The 16,108-nt window shown below is 46.3% G+C and overlaps 1 protein-coding gene across 1 annotated transcript in view; it reads left to right on the top strand.

The window, feature by feature from the left end:
• DRC8 (dynein regulatory complex subunit 8) overlaps nt 1–752 on the top strand; it is a 76,601-nt gene extending 75,849 nt beyond the window's left edge. The window contains exon 7 of the mRNA XM_074988630.1: nt 512–752. Coding sequence (XP_074844731.1) covers nt 512–627 — 116 coding nt within the window. The 3' untranslated portion in view covers nt 628–752. The remainder of the gene's footprint in view (nt 1–511) is intronic.
• Nucleotides 753–16,108: the final 15,356 nt, after the last annotated feature.

Genomic DNA, 16,108 nt, shown 5'->3' with positions numbered 1-16,108 from the left:
CGACCCCACTTTTACTATCCCACTTTAGTTGCATTGGGGCAGCTAAAGAAATTGCAGATACAGACTATAAAAGAATTCATCCTGATTGATTAGAGCTTTGTTTTTAAATCACTCCACATTACAGGGAGGTTCTATAAACATTCTAAGGTAAAAGGAGGTGGTTTTATCTTTTACAATTATTTTTATTACTCATGAGTGTTATCATTTTTCAAAAATTTACTTTTTCTGGGTTTCAAGGAGAGCATTGTGAAAATTGAAAGCTTCCATATGACACTGGCCCAATAAAAGATATTGTCTCACCCACCTTGTCTTTCAAATCTTGGGACCAACATGGCTATGACAATATTGCAAATAATTGGTATAAGTAAAAGAATTGGGTCCTGGGTCTCCCTGTCTTTTGTGTGAGTACCAAAAGGATTGCAAGGGAGACTCCAAACACCAAGCCTGTTGGGTAAGTTTGAGTAATATATAGTATCAAGAAAAACTTGTTGACACTTTTGTCCTCTTACAGGTGAACCTTTTACACAGGAAGAAATGGAGGAGATGCTGTCTGCTGCTGTTGATCCTGAAACAAATACTGTTCGTTACAAAGATTATATTACAATGATGGTAGTAGATGAAAATTAGGGTCGTCCTGTAGAATTACTGGGTCACTTAAGTATAGCAGTGTACATGTGAAGTTTTCTGGATATGCAGTGGTGTTGTAGAAATCAGAATCTGAGACAGTCTTTTTAATTCCAATAAAAACTTTGTGAAAGCATTTCCTTGGATTTCGTGTCATTGAACACAACATTTAAGATGTCTGAAAAAGGGTAGTTGAAAGAAATAATTGTATAGGAGATGGAAAGCATGGAATTCAGATGTATAATACGTGAGAGACAAACAGGACAAATGGACAAGAAATTATTTTAGTCCATCGTGGGGAACACGCTAAATCGAACCATAAAGATTCTACTGTCAACCCTGGTATTCCTCGCTATCCTGAGGAGTAAGGGAGGTTACAGGACAGTTTCTCCCATTCACCTACCACTCTGGGGATGGCCAGAAAAATCAATCTACAATACGTCAATTCCAGCTATGCAATTGTTGTAGCCGGAATTGTTTATCTTAAGTCACTTTTCAACACAGGGTGGACCTGGCCTGACTTGTGTAACTGGGCCCTCTGACAAACACAGATATAACATAGATAAACTCTTGTAGCACAAACTCTTCCAGCCAATAACCTCCAGCCCCCACTACCTTACTCCTATTGGCAAGTTATTGGTTCTAACCGCCTGCCAGCTGCCAAAAATGCTCCCACAGCTTATTCTCCAATGATGGCTGCTCCTGGCCTTACTCTCACTTTTCACTGCTGCCGACAAGCAAGTGTTCATGTCTTCCTACCAGTCATCTGCAGAAGATTAGCCTCCACTCTCCCTCCCTCCCAAAGACAGGCATTCTTATTTTCCCTTCCTTTCCTATAACTTTCATCTTAAGACAAATGTTCTTCCAAGACCTCCCGCAATCCTCAACAAACATAATACTAATTTCGACCTGTGAAACCTGCCCCAGCATCCCAAGCATGGGGATCTTACTCTGTAGTCTAGAAAGCTACCTTCCCCCCAGTGAACAGTTATATGCTGGCTACAGGCTCCAGAGTGCCACCTATACCCTTGGAAGAGAGTGACTCCTATTGACTTCCAGGGGAGTTTGAGCTTCACATGAACTTTAGGAATTGGACCTACATGATGCACTGGATAACAAGGCACCGTAAAAGCCTTTCAGCCTCTTTAGATGTATTATTGCTTGATAGAAAACCGAAGTGAGATGTACATTCAACATTAAAATTGTGACAGTGCAGGATTCAAAAACTTAAAGGCTTGGTACCAGTTGTTAAGTGCTGTCATTACTAATTAACATGGTGGAGAGTTAGGAGGCTACACCCAAAAGCTAGGCTTTATTCATTTACTCAGGATGAAAATCGAGGATCTAGGATGCCACTATATGGAGGACTCAGTTTAGCCAGTTAGCCTTGAAATGCTTCATCTTTAGAAACGCAGGATGATTTAATGGCTCAGCATGCAGTTTACCCAATTTATATACTAGACACTAACCGTGCCTTTTTAGAATGGATTTCCTGACCAAAATACCTGCCTGAAGTGCTACCATAAAAAGAAGCAATTTTGTAATGTGAAACTTTAATGTGGGAAACTATTAAAGTGGTTCTTGTGGAGCTTTTAACTGCCCTTCCTGCAAGAGGTAGCAGAAACCACCTGTGCAGAATGGAGTCCTTGTGTATATGTATGTACGCTATGTATAGCATATGGTCATTTCTCCCTCCAGGAGCTTGTCTAAAATACTGTACCAGCCTATTGCTCTCCTGGAGGGATGTTCTCCCTCAGCTCAAGTTGCAAGGGGCTGTATTTTTGGATCTGACACTCAAATGTTTAATCCCTGAACATGCCTGACAGATCTGTACATATGCTACCATGGTTTGTTACTGTCCTGTAGAAATAAACAGCTGTTATTTTCAGTAATAAAAATATAGGATGGGGCTTAGGGCTAATTTGTAATTGTCACCCATGCAGATTACTTTGTCTATATCAAAATCTTGAGAGATAAACCAGTTCAGTGCGTCTTTAACAAATGTATTAAAAGATTAAGCAAGTAGTTATAGAACAAATGTGAGTATAAGTGAAATATATCACAGCTAATTTACAATGGTACAAGTAAAATTAGGGTTATAATTAAAATACAATCAATAAATCCATAGTTCAGTTTATCTGCCTGTTCAATTACTTCAAGTAATAATTAAATTATAATGAGCATGTTAAGCAAATCAATTTTCTTAAGGTTTTAAAGCAAGATTGAGCAGAGATGCCATTCCAACTATTTTAAGACAGTCTTAAAGGCAGAGACTACTTGCCTTGGTTTTAAGGAACCTGAACATTTATAGTGGGTTATGAACTAATACAATCAAGGTAAAAATTACAGGAAAAGCTGAAATTTAGTTTCAAAATAACTTTCAGTAACAGAGCTGTGAAAAACTTCACTGATTCAGTTCCTGTCCCTGCAGTCCTGCCCTCAGAGGCAGGGCAAAGGGGACAATCGCCTAGGGCAGGTGTGAGCAAACCTCTTATGTTGGGCCCCTGCTTTTCGTCCCTGCAATTATCAGGGCCCCCCCCACCCCACAGCCTGTCTAATGTAACTCAAACCAACAGAAATGTGGGTTGTGTTCATATGAAAAAAAGACCCTTTCAGCACACTTAGAAAATGTCTGTACAATGTGAAAACTTTCTTAACTGGTATATAAATGTGAATACACAGACATAAAAACATTAACGTAGTTCAACATTTTAATGAGATGGATGAGCCTGAGACATAGCTGCCAATCATGCTGCACCCCCTCTTTCAAAATTTCATGCCCCTCAAGGGGGCCCGCCCCCTACTTTGCTCACCCCTGGCATAGGGGCCCAGTGGACTTAAGGGGGCCCAGGGCTGCCACTGCTGCTACCCTGTACAGATCGCAGGGCCTGTTAAATAGCACTACTGTAGTAGCCTGGTAGGCCTGCAAAGAGCCCTGGAGCTGGGATTTGCAGGGCTGCAGGGCAGGAGAGGTGCTCAGAAGTTGTAACCTTGTGAGGTGAGCGGGGAGCAGGAAGCCGGGCTGGGAAAAGTAGGGGCGAGGGTGGGGGCAGGCTGGGAAGAGAAGGAGGGAGCCAGGCACAGGACTGCAGGGAGCAAGGGCCAAGGCGGGGTGGAGGAACCAGGCTGGGAAGGGAAAAGAGCAGAAGAGTGGTGCAGAGGTAGGCAGGGATGGCTGGGAGAAAGGAGCTGAGCAGGAAGGGAGGCACAGGATTGCTAGGGGGCAAAGGTGGGTAGGGGGTGGGGCAGACATGGGAAGGGGCCAAGCTGGGCACAGGACCGCTGGGGGCAGAGCTGGGTGGGGTTGACGGAGATGGCAAGGAAGGAGGGAGGGGAACATCCAGGAAGGTGGGGGATGAGGCTGTGACTGACTAGGAAGTCCTCTGATTGCAGCGTGGCGCTAGTGGTTTCCTTGGGCAGGAGGAAGGGCCTGTGGCTCTGTCCATGGGATGGGGATGGGTGACCCATTGGTTGTGCTGACCTGGGGCCAGGTATTCCTGTCAGCAGGCCTGAGTTCAAGGGAACCTCTTTTAACATTTCAGTTTACATGGGGGAGTTTCACTGTGAGGTTTTGCACCAAAAAGTACAAGAGAATTCTCAGCAGAAGTGGACAATTTTCACCTGGTTTCAGACTGGTTGCCTTGAAAAACTGTCCAGTTCTTTCTAGTTTCTTCACAGACCTAGGTTCATGGGAGAACTCAGCCGAGATCTGCCAAATGATTTGTGAACCTGTGTCAAGTTTTGGAATGGTAACAAAACCTAAAGTGATGAGTTTCTTTAGGCTTCCTTATGAATGTTTTGTGAAGTTCAGTTCTGTAGTGAATAATAAACTGTTCATGTTTCTTAACAATGGAGATCAGCCAGGGGTGGGGGGAACTTGCTGAATCAATTAGTACACCTATGACCAGGAAGCAGAGTATTCTAAGTGGAGAAGGCCCTTGGCTCTGTGTCTCTTTACCCCTGCATTGGTCTAACAGAGCCAGAGTTTGTTGATCTCCTGGACATGTTGCCAGGCCTGGCTATTTACTCAGGCTGTCTGTTTACTCACCCTAGGGGAGCCAGCTTATCTCAGAGTTTTCTGCTGTGAATGAAGTGTGTTTTCACTGGCAGTTTGTTCTGCAATTGCATAATTTATTGTTGTTATTCTTTAGCCAAGTATGATCAGGGTCTTATCAGAATAAGTGTTCTACAAACATGTGAAGACAGTTCCTGATCCAACACACATACAATCTAAGAAGAAAAGAGAAACATGAGGCCTGTGTGAAACAACCAAACACATTTTTATAGCAAGAAATATAGTTTTTATTTTGTAATTTCTATAAACAAGGATTGATTTCTCCCTCTTTCTTCTCTGCTAAGATTGATTTCTTGCAGATGTCATCTCATCAGAAAGATATTTCAACATGCGTGGCTTTAAACATTGTGTTTAAACATGCTTTGGGAGGGTGATTGATACACAAAGACCTGTTGGCTACAGAATATGGGTCCACCTCTTTTGCGCTAACAAACAAAATGAAGAAAATGTTCTGCCTCTTCACCGCAGACTTGTGCCATGCTGCCACTAATTCATGAAGAAGTACGCATGAAAGTTTCCCTTCTAGCCTCTGATAAACCCTTGGACTCAGGAGCCCACGCACATGATGAGAGGGGGCTGGAGATATTGGGGAAGCATGTGTTTGTTTCTATGATCATATAAAAATGCTTTTTCAGAGCCATAACTAAGAAGGAAGACAGCCCATCTGTGCAAGCCCATTTATATGGAATGGGCTTGCTGGAAATCTCGAAAAAAAGCCGACAGATTCTCTAGCGTAGCATTGTGGGTGGTGAGTGGCTGTAGAAACTGCAGGGAGTATATGGGGGATAATCTTCTTTTGGAATTATTAAAAAATGGGAGTGCAAAGCCAGTGCTCAGAGTGGGTGCAGTATACTCCAGAAACAAAATCCTTGTTCTTTGTAAGGATTTTTCTGTACCCCAGGGGTATGTTCTCTCTAGCAGGGGTTATTTGGCTGCGTTCAGGCAATGTGAAATTCACCAGCTGTAGGGAAATCCCCATAAATCCTTATTTAGATCAATAGCAAAAATTTAAGCAGGAGTTCCCACAAACTCCCTCTGCGCATCACTGGTTTAGTGCTTGACCATTTAGAAAAGCAACGGCCACGTAAATACATGTGGCCAATGCTCACTCGTAATGAGAAAACATGGGGGCTCTGTGCACCAGGCCACTGAGCCCCTGGAAGCAAGAAACTATTAGCCCAGAGGAGGCAAAGTCAGCAGGAAGAAAAACAGCCATAAATTACAGTGAGAATGGATATGTGTTTTCTCCAGATACCTCAGCAGTTGAGTGACATCATTCACTCTGTGCTCATGCACTGGCGAGACAAGCCGGCTTTACAGCGTTATAACCACAAAAGAAAATGACGAATGATAAAGTCTTGACACTTGCGACAAACTCAGAACTCATATGAGCCGTCCGACCAATTAAGCTTTTCATCCCGCATCCTTGCTCACTCAAAACTCCCACCGAAGTTAGGGAGAGCCTTTGGGGCACAGGGAAGGTAGGACCAATCCCAAACCTATTAGGATGAAGAATGAATTCAGGAAAAGTGCTTTGGCTCTGAGCAGTAAATATATAAAAGGGGTGATCAGAGACACTGTACGCAAACACAGTCAGTGTGGTGGACAGCTTTATAAATCTCCAAGCAAACGCAAGCCGTGTCTACGCTGACAAGTACTTGGCTATAGCCCATGGATATGCTCAGGCATGCTCCCCATACATGCACCTTGTCCACATACGTACAGGTTGCCAGGCGTCTGGTTTACACCTGGAATGCCTGCTCAAAAATGGACCCTGGTGGCCCCGGTCAGCACCACTGACCAGGCCATTAAAAGTCTGATTGGTGGTAATGCGGGGCTAAGGCAGGCCAGTCACTACCTTTCCTGGCTCCACGCTGCACCCCCGAAGTGGCCAGCAGGTTCAGCTTCTAGGCAGGGGGGCTGGGACACTCCACATGCTGCTCCCACCCTGAGTACTGGCTCCACGCTCCCATTGGTTGGGAACTGCAGGCAATGGGAGCTGCGGGGGCAGTGTCTGTGGGCGAGATTAGTGTTCAGAGCCTCCTGCCCCCACGACTGGAGCCAGATCTGCCGGTCACTTCTGGGGTGCAGCTTGGGCCCAGGACAGGCAGGGAACCTGCCTTAGCCACACCACATGACTGACCAGGAATCATCCAATGGGGGGCCTTCACATCAACTCTGAGTCCCAACCCAGAGCCCACCCCACCCCAGACTCACCTGCAGCTCCCCCAAACCCCTCAGCCCCGGCCCTATCCCAGAGTCTGCACCCCGAGCCAGGGCCTCACCCCCTGCACCCCACTTCCTGTCCCAGCTTGGAGCCTCTGCCAGCACTTCAAACCCCTCAGCCCTGGCTCCACCCCTGAGTCTGCACCCAAAGCCAGAGCCCACATCCCCTCCATACCACAACCCCCTGCTCCAGCCCAGTGCAAGTGAGTGGTAGTGGGGGACAGCAAGTGACTGCAGGAAGAGGAAAGTAGTGGGTGTGGGGGCAGCGCTAGGATGTTCCGTTCTGGGTGATTAGAAAGCTGGTAATGCCGTCGAACTGTGTCCACTCTGCTGCTATTATGTGACATTGGTGCTACCATTTCAGGAGCAGTATCCCACTCCAAGAACCACTTTGGTGTGTGTTGTTAGTGCTGTTCCCTGCCTTCACACCTTAGCCTATGGCAGGTCATGGTCATGCTGCCATTTTAGCAGGAAGAGCTGGAGCAAGGGGATGATTTGATGATTCTGCTCCAGCTCCTTATTGCAGGGCACTAGGTTATGTGGGTGAGTAGGTGATCAGCGAGATGCTGGATGGAATTTAGACAGTTTTCTTAAGTGTTGAAGATGGCCACCGCTACGGGTCAGTGACAATCCATTCAGCTCCCACGGTATGGATGTGGTGAAAGCTGGCATTACCCTGTGTGGCAGACCACTGCCTGTAGGCTGCAGGAGCCTGCTAGAAGGCAGGTATCCCAGCTGGTGGGCTAATGCCTTCCTGTTCCCTGAGTGAGCCTAATTAGGGCAGGCAGCTGTGGCCTTGTTACGAATCAGCCACAGCTGAGGCCCTGCACTCCCTATAAAAGGCTCCCCACCTGGTCGCAGGGAGGAAGGTCTTGGAAGGTGCACCAGAGAGCAGGAAGGGAGTGAGAAAGTACCATGGGGAAGTGGTGGGCAAAGTGGCCCAGGGTGAGCTTGCTACATTGGGGCAGGGGTGAAGGCCCTGCCAGCTGCCTCTTGACCTCTTAGGGGCCCTGGGCCAGAGTCCAGGATAGAGGGTGGGTCTGGACTCCCCCCACTGTTCCCCAGTGGGTTACTCCATGGGAGCAGGTGTGGGACTGGCTGTGTCCTCCCCATTCTGGACTTGCCTATGATGAAAAGGGCTTGCTAAGTGGAGACACCTGCCTCTGGAAAGGCCTGGGCAGATAAGGGGTCTCTGAGGCACAACAGAGAACCTCCCGGAAGTGCTGGGCCCCACAGGGACTGACAGGGGAAATTGTCACACCTGTTATGCCTTTGAGCAGACTGTCCCTTCTAGTACAGGAGAGAACAAACCAGCAGTCATATAGCACATTAAAGACAAACAAAATAACTTATTAGGAGAGGAGATTTCCTGCGACAGACCCAGTTCTTCGGATCTGGAGAGAGTCCTGTGCTGAACTGGACCATCATCCTATTGTGCCAGGTCTTCCTTCCAATATGACAGCGTGGAGGCATGACCACTACCTGCCGTAGGGAAATGGACCATTTCCCGCACAGCACTATCCCCAGATCTGCAGAAGGGGGTCTGTCCCATGAAAGCTCATCACCTAATAAATTATTTTGTTAGTCTTTAAAGTGCTACAGGACTCCTGGTTTGTTTTGTTATGATACAGAATAACATGGCCATGCCTCTTACTAGTACAGGAGAACTAGTGTGATGCACAGCAGTCTCATGTTGTTTTGGAAACAGGATGTCCATCCTTCATGAATTAACAGTCCTTCAATGAGCTGTGCCAGTGCTTGCACCAAACCTCCAGCTCCAGAGCATACAATTCAGGGAAACCATGCCAGTGCAGAAGTGAGTGGCTATTGCCCCAAAGAAGCTGGCAACACCAGACAGCTACTGAGCATTTGCAAACCAGTTTGAGATAGGGAAGACTACTGTCAGTCTCTTGATTCTGAGGATTTGCTAAGCAATGATTATCCAAACCATGTCAGAGCCATTGATGATACCTGTATCCCAATACTTTGCCCACCACAAGGGGTGAGTATGTGACCTGAAAACACTGCTATTCACTCCTTCTGGAAAGTTTAGAGATTCACAGGGGAAAATTAGTGAATACAAATGTGGGAAGCCCTAGAGAGGTTTGCGATGAGGGCAGGGAGCTGAGGAGTTCAGGACTGTACTTAAAGGTGGAAGAAACAGCTTTATTTCCCAGAAATGATATTGCTCTGGGCCAAGTCTTATTTTGGGGGATCCTGCCCACCTGCTCCCTGTGTGGCTTGTGAGACTGTATCCTGGCATCGAGAGTGTGGGGGCGGGGGGGGGGAAGCATTCAATTACAAGCTCAGTAGCTGCAGAACAGTCGTGGCGTCTGCATTTGGTAGGCGGAAATCTCATCATTCCTTAGCACACCCCTCTTGATGCCTTCACCGTTCGCTCTTGTTTACAAGCAGCTGTTACTGAGAGCACTTAACGGACATCTCCACATTTGCTCTGTGTGTGTGCATCCATTTTTTTTAACCGTTTCTTTTGTCAGTGGTGGTAACTGCAGTTGGCAACTGCTACAGTGCACCAGTCCCTTCCAAGGCTGAAACCTGCCAAAGCTTCATGGGCAACCAGGCCCAGGCAGGGCGTGGGAGGCAGCTGCTTCTCCTGTGAAGCTGGCTGCACTGGATCACTGATGCTGTACAGTGCGGTGGCTGCCAGAGAGAGATCCCTAACAGAGGTGGCTGCAGCCAGCCCCCTCTGCTCCTTCTCCCTTATGGCTGCTGGGGAGAGGGGACAAGTGAGCTGGAATCATGTCATAGGTCAGGGGACTCTGGCTTGCTCAGCTCCTGTTCGCAGCAGCCAGGCCCGGGAGGGACGCCGAGCAGGTGGGCTGCCTCCACCTCTTCAGTCAGGTTCTTGCAGGCAGCCACCGTATGACACAGAGCAGCAGCCTCGGAGTAGCCACCCTCAGCAGGCATGAGAATCGGCTAGTCCCGTCCCTTCCGCCCCTTGCCTGGGCTGACTGCCGGGGTCAGCACAGTGGGGAAAAGACAGAGCAGGCAGAGCAGAAATCTGGGAGAAGGGGCACATCTCCGGCATGGCATTGCTACTTTTTCTTCTGTGCCACCAGTGGTAGCAGCACTGCTTTGGGTGGCCGTGGCCGGGGGCCCAGTTCAGATGGGAGCACCACTGCCGGCAGCAGTGCAGAAGGAATGGCTTGTTATGCTTCCTCCTGTATCACAGCCGGCAGGGGCACTGCCTTCCAAGCGAGGTGTCCCACCCCCCGCTTCCTTTTGCTCCACTGCAGCTGGCACCACTGCTTTCCAAGATGGATGACGGGAGAATAGTGGCTTCTGGCAAGTGGTAAATTAGTCCTCGCCAATTGGGGGCAGGGGGGAGGTCCTGGAAAAATGGGCACTCTCACCCCCTCCTCCACTCACCCAGTGCTCCTGCCAGGTAGCTGGGTTGGGGTGTAGCAGCTTGCCCTGATTTAACTTACCATCTTGCTAGCGCTTCCAGTTCACAGAAGGGTGGTGTTCTTTGCATATTTCTTGTCTCTCCTTAATGCACTCTGGTGTCTTCAAGCAGCCAAGAAGCATCTCGGACTAGTTGCAGGGATGAGTCCCAAAATTCAGGCTAGCTCTTTATGAAAGGAGGACACCATCTGCACTGAGCAGGACTTCTCCTGCCCCCCGCCCCCACTACAAAGCGCCTTCAGACCCAGAACTCCTTGCCACTCCTGGCGATGCACATTTTACCCAGCTCTCAGTACGAATGGTCAAATGCAGCACTGACTTCCTCTGCTCTTGAGAGAGATACTACAGCCCAGCAGTTGGCCTTATATACTGGCCTGCAGCTGACATGATAAGGTGACCACACTGAGGAGCAGAAGTTGTTTGCTTTTGAAATATCATGCAGCTGAAATGTCCAGCATATTTTAGGCAAGTGGATAGCTTCTAGCCAACTTAACCCCTGTGCAATAGAGTAGACAAGAAGACCACCTACCTAAAAGTGACCTTTAGTCCATGGGAAGGCAGTGGGAGGACTATTTATGCCAGTTGTGATTGTTTTATCAGCGGGCTCTGTCCACGCTGATGCTGCACAGTGGAGAACCATGGAGAACAATGGTTTTCTTGTAGCAAGTTGACTTGAGGGTTCCAAGCATAGGGAAGGTGAGTTTTGATGTTCCCTGTGATAGGGGAGGGCGAAGAGGACTGCAAGCAGTTTTCCGTGTCAGCAGTGTGCTTGGGCAGCCACTGGAGAGATTCAAATGCCACCCAGCTGATTAGCAGAGCACCCACAGGTGACAGCAGTTGGCTGCATGCGTTTCTCATGGGTGCACAGCCACACTTGCCCCAGTGCCCACAATAAAATCTATGCTGCACATGGAAACATTTAGAGGGAGCATTGACTCCAAGGCCCAGATCTCATGTGAGGTTTCACAGGATTTGAAGTCATAAGATATTACAGGATTTGGCATGACTTTTGGAGCTATGACAGGAGCCATCTGTTTAGGAGCACTTCCCATTTGCTGATTGTTGGCAGAGGACCAAAGCACTCAGAGCACATGGATCACGGGCACCCGTCTGGCCATGACCAAAACCCACTTTTCAATGCAGGACACATGTCTGGCTGGTTGCAGGACTAGAGTCAAGACCAGTGGAGCTGCAGGACAGGTTATTAGACCTATGGCACCTGCTTGATGACGGGGTCATGTATTGCCCACAGCAGACAGACGTAATTAGAATTGTCAGGAAGGAGAAAGAAAAGAGTAAGAGGTCTGGAAGGGAACCATCCCCTAAGTGGTTAAGGGTTAGGGCAACTTGTGAAGATGAGGCAGTCCACTTCAGATTGTTTTCTAGGGCTCTAACCCAACAGAGAAATGCAGCATAAGGCTCCATGGTCCCTGCAGCAAGATGAGTTCACAGTCAGGGCCCAATGGAAGAGTATCAATTTGCTGTACATAATGCTCAAAAGTTGATTTAAAAGATAGCTTTAATTTTCAAAGAGCAAAAGACAGAAAATCATCTGAATGAACAACTAATGTCTTTTTGATAGGACAGTTAGCAACATATAATTAAGTATAAAAATTAAAAATTAAGAATAACCCCTGCAAAAAAGCCATCACTCTAAGAGCCAAAAGAAGGATGGTTAGTGTCATTTTTTGTACAAAAATAGAAAGGACAATACAGCTCAAAATAGGACTGTCTTTCCTGGAAGCTTAAAAAGCATTGAGAAAGAAATGCAAACCAAATTAGGTATGGAAAATATTTTTAAATTTTGTGTTTTTATAAATTTGTTATTTTTACAGAAAATTACTTGAAAATAAAAATAACATTTGACAGTTTTTAATGGGAAGAGTGTTTTTGCATCTTTTGATCATGAATGTGCTTCATATCAGGAATGAGGCTAGAGAGTTGGTTCCTCATATCACATGAGTTCTCTAAACACAACTCGTGTTGAAACAATCTGAATCAACTCTGTTTTTGCATGAACTGTATAATAACTATACTATCATGAATGTGTTATAAATATTAATATACCAACAATCTAAATACTGTTCCAATACCTTAGTATTTTTGATACACACAATTTCATATTTAAATTTTAGAAGGAAATATACCGCTAGCATCAGATTTTTTTCATGGAACACCTAGTCACCTCACGCAGAACTCCAGTGTTCCATGGAACACAGTTTGGGGAATGTTGGAGTAGGGGACTCCCAGTACACAGGAGCCCAGCAGCTACTGGCCCTCCCATCACAAGCACCTCAGACAGAGGTCAATAGCGATTTTGGTGCCACAGCTGCTAGCCAACAGCCTCTTCCCTCCCCTGCTTGACCCCCAGCCTTTGTTGCAGCAACCCAGCAGGTCTGCTCTGTGGTTGGAATGTATAAACAGCTGCTTCTGCTCAGCTGGGGCCCACCTTCTCCAGTTAACATATGAGAAGATGTAATGGGTGGACTATATGGGCATAGCCTGCCTGCTGTTCAGGAGACCTGTACTGGAGGAAGAGGCTTAGGTTGAGAGGAGACGAAAGATAGGACAAGGTCCTTCAGGACAGAGAGGATTTGGGATAACTGGCTTTTGGCCTGCATCGCCTACGTGAGGGTGGTGGGACACAGCTATACTTAGCAACGTATGGGCCCAGGCAGAGGTATTTAGCTGTTATGTGTAGGGCTTATAATGCCTTTTCACAACTCCTGGCTCTTGTATGACAAGCACTTTAGAAGGCGAGCAGCCTTTTACTCCTACCTGTGGTGGTTCAAAATTGATAAAGAACTGTGCCTGAGGTTCATGGTGTGGGGGAGGGTGTGCTCTATAATTGGCCTACATATTTCCTACAGCAGTCATATGCTGGTAAAGTTGGGGTGTGACTGTGAAAGCGGGCATTATACTCAACCCACCCATAATGGAGCAGCTGAGGCTTTTGGGAGTACAGTGAGACAGGGAGGCATTTTCATACATCCCATAGGTTTGCAGACATCTGTGGAGGTAGGCATGTGTCTTTGAGCTGATTGCCTTTTAAGCACACCTTCCACTGGGGGCCTGGGACACGGCCCAAGAGCAAGTCAAATGGGGATGGGACCAACATGGCTGAAAAAGACAATGTCTCCAATTACTGAGCACCGCCCTGCCATTTTAAGTTATTACCACACAAAGGAGGCTCTGTTATCAGACCTGGTGACACAGCCCAGGGGGCAGCTGAGAGTTTGTGAGAAGATGGAGTGCAACTTTCAGATACAGCTGCCAGATTGTTCCTGAATAATTTTGGTATTGAGTTGGCCAAGCTCTTAGATAGCCCATGTGGGATGCAAGCAGCCAAGCTGATGCTAGCGCTTCCTTGGGGCAGGTGCCCACTGTAGGAACTTGCTGATTTAGAATACAGATAAAAAGGCAAAACAGTGGGCATCCCAAAGGCATGTCCTTGTGAGATGGGGGCATTGTATCTAATACCCAGCGGCAAGTGAGAACCAGGGGTGGGATATTAACTGAAGTGGGTGGGACATTCCGTCAGGGGGACCATTCCAACAATATGTTTGATGGTGGTGCTGGTGGGGGAACAAGATCCCCTTTCACCTTAACCCCTGAAAGGGGAAGAGATGCTAGTGGGTGAGTGGTGGCATGTAACAATTGGCTCCATCTAAGTGAGAGCCCCCAGGAAGTAGCAAAGAAGAGTGGGTGTGAGTGCCTGCAGTGGGCTGTCTGCCAATGGGAACTTTGAATGTAATTTGACTTATAAAGTTGTGGCCTGACAGAAACACTAACCACATGTCCTTGCCTTCTTCTGTGCCATGAGCACACCAATAAATGATGGCTGGAAAGCCTATGCACTGTTAGAACTCTGTGGACATGAGTCATATTACCGGTGAGCTGAGGAACAATGACTAGCAGGCCAATTTAATTTTGTAGGTTAGATGAGTCCTTAATCATGCCTCTAGATTAGGCTAAAGAATTGATGGTGGCAGTACAGCTTCAGTAAGGTGTGCATTTGAATTCTCTGTGTTGCATAAGAAAAATTACATTTTCTGTTACATGTAATTTACTCTAGCTTGTTTGGGACCTGGCTGCAAGGCACATGAATTTTATAGCCCTTTAACCTATATTCCATGAGGCAATGCTTCAAAAGGAAACCTTAATACATCGGTTGTTGCTTGTAGTTAAACTCTAATTTCATTTGTATGATCCATAAAACTATCACACAGTACATTTGTGCCAAAGAACACAAATTGGCTGTTACTCAAGACTGATTTACAAACTTACTGTTAGCACTTCTAATTAGGAAATGTACAATAATTTGCCTTTTTGCCTGTGGTAAATATGTGTCATGATTTCTTATTCAATTAAAATTTCACTTTTTATAGTTTTCATACCTCCATAAGCAAGTGCAAATACAAGATTACCAGTTAATTCACCTGATTTTTTATTAGATTGCACTAAACAAAAAATGCCTTACTTTATTAATATTTTTAATGAGAATGGTAAAGATTAGGAAAGCAGTATTGATTGGCAAACTAAGTGTGGCTTGCAAATAAAGGCAAAGGACCTGAAATCTATTGTAAAAAACACTCTGATCATACTTGAGTTTACACAGGCTCTGCCTTTTAAAACAAAGACATTACTGAGTGCTGATGCATCTGGGCATGTGTTGGTGTTGTGAGGATGCTTTTATAGCTGAAGAGTGCACCATGAACTTTTCAATGTTGTTGTTCCAGACCAACAAGCAAGCAAAAAGATCAGTTATCTCATTTGCTAAGCTTGAGATCCAGAAGAGTGGAAGATAGACAAGTTCACTTGGGTTTCAAGAGGATACTTCCTACTGGAAGAGGACCTATGTGATTTTTGATCTAATAAAAACTAAAGAAATGCCTGCATCCCACACAGTGACTCCATCAATGTTGGGAAGTGGACACCATTTCATTCCTTGGGATTGGCCTACAAGCATGCCTAGTCTTCATGTTTTTCGGCTACTTATAATAGCCATTTTGCCTCAGCACTTAAAAGACAGGTGTTGATTCTTCCTTATTTGTTTAAATTGTCTTCAGCAAGGCCCCTTTACCAACTTGGACCTCCACTGACTGCCTAGAACATAAGCAGTTGCCTCTTCTAAACAAAAGTTTGCCCCCAAGTGCTTGTAGACTTCATTTTAGTCTGAGAAGCCTTTGTTCCAGACACACACATTTAGAGCATGTGAATAACTTGATTAGTCTGCTGATCCAAAAGTTAAATCCTGTGTTCACTTGCTAAGGATGCTCTAGAGTGTCTGTGGAACAGTTTCCATGAAGGTCTGGGCACCAAGGCCAAATGCGCAATAGCCTTTACACACCCAACACCCTCTGAAATTCTGAGACCTGCTCCAGACTTCAACTCTGAAAGGCATACAGCTTCTCCTGTATCCAAGCCAATCCCATTGCCCTTCCCTCTTCGGCCATGTCGACGCTAGCAAGCTCTTTCTATTTTTTGAAAGAAGGGGCTCTTTCAAAATATCCAGTGGAGGGTCTACACCCAAAAACCGTTCTTTCAAAATTAATTTTGAAAGAACGCAGCGCTCCTTTAGAAAGCGTTCTTCCATTCCCGTTTCAGGAAGAGCGCCTTCTTTTGAAAGCTTTTTTTGAAAGAAAACACGTGTAGATGTTCCACAGGCCCTTTTTTCGAAAGAGCAGTCCTCATAGCACATGATTTTTCGATCCCTGGCCTGTTCTTTAGAAAGAGTGGGGACTGGGTGGACACTCT

This window comes from Carettochelys insculpta, chromosome 3 (genome assembly GCF_033958435.1).
Source record: "Carettochelys insculpta isolate YL-2023 chromosome 3, ASM3395843v1, whole genome shotgun sequence".
NCBI lineage: Eukaryota > Metazoa > Chordata > Testudines > Carettochelyidae > Carettochelys > Carettochelys insculpta.
This window is presented reverse-complemented; position numbering and strand designations above follow the sequence as displayed.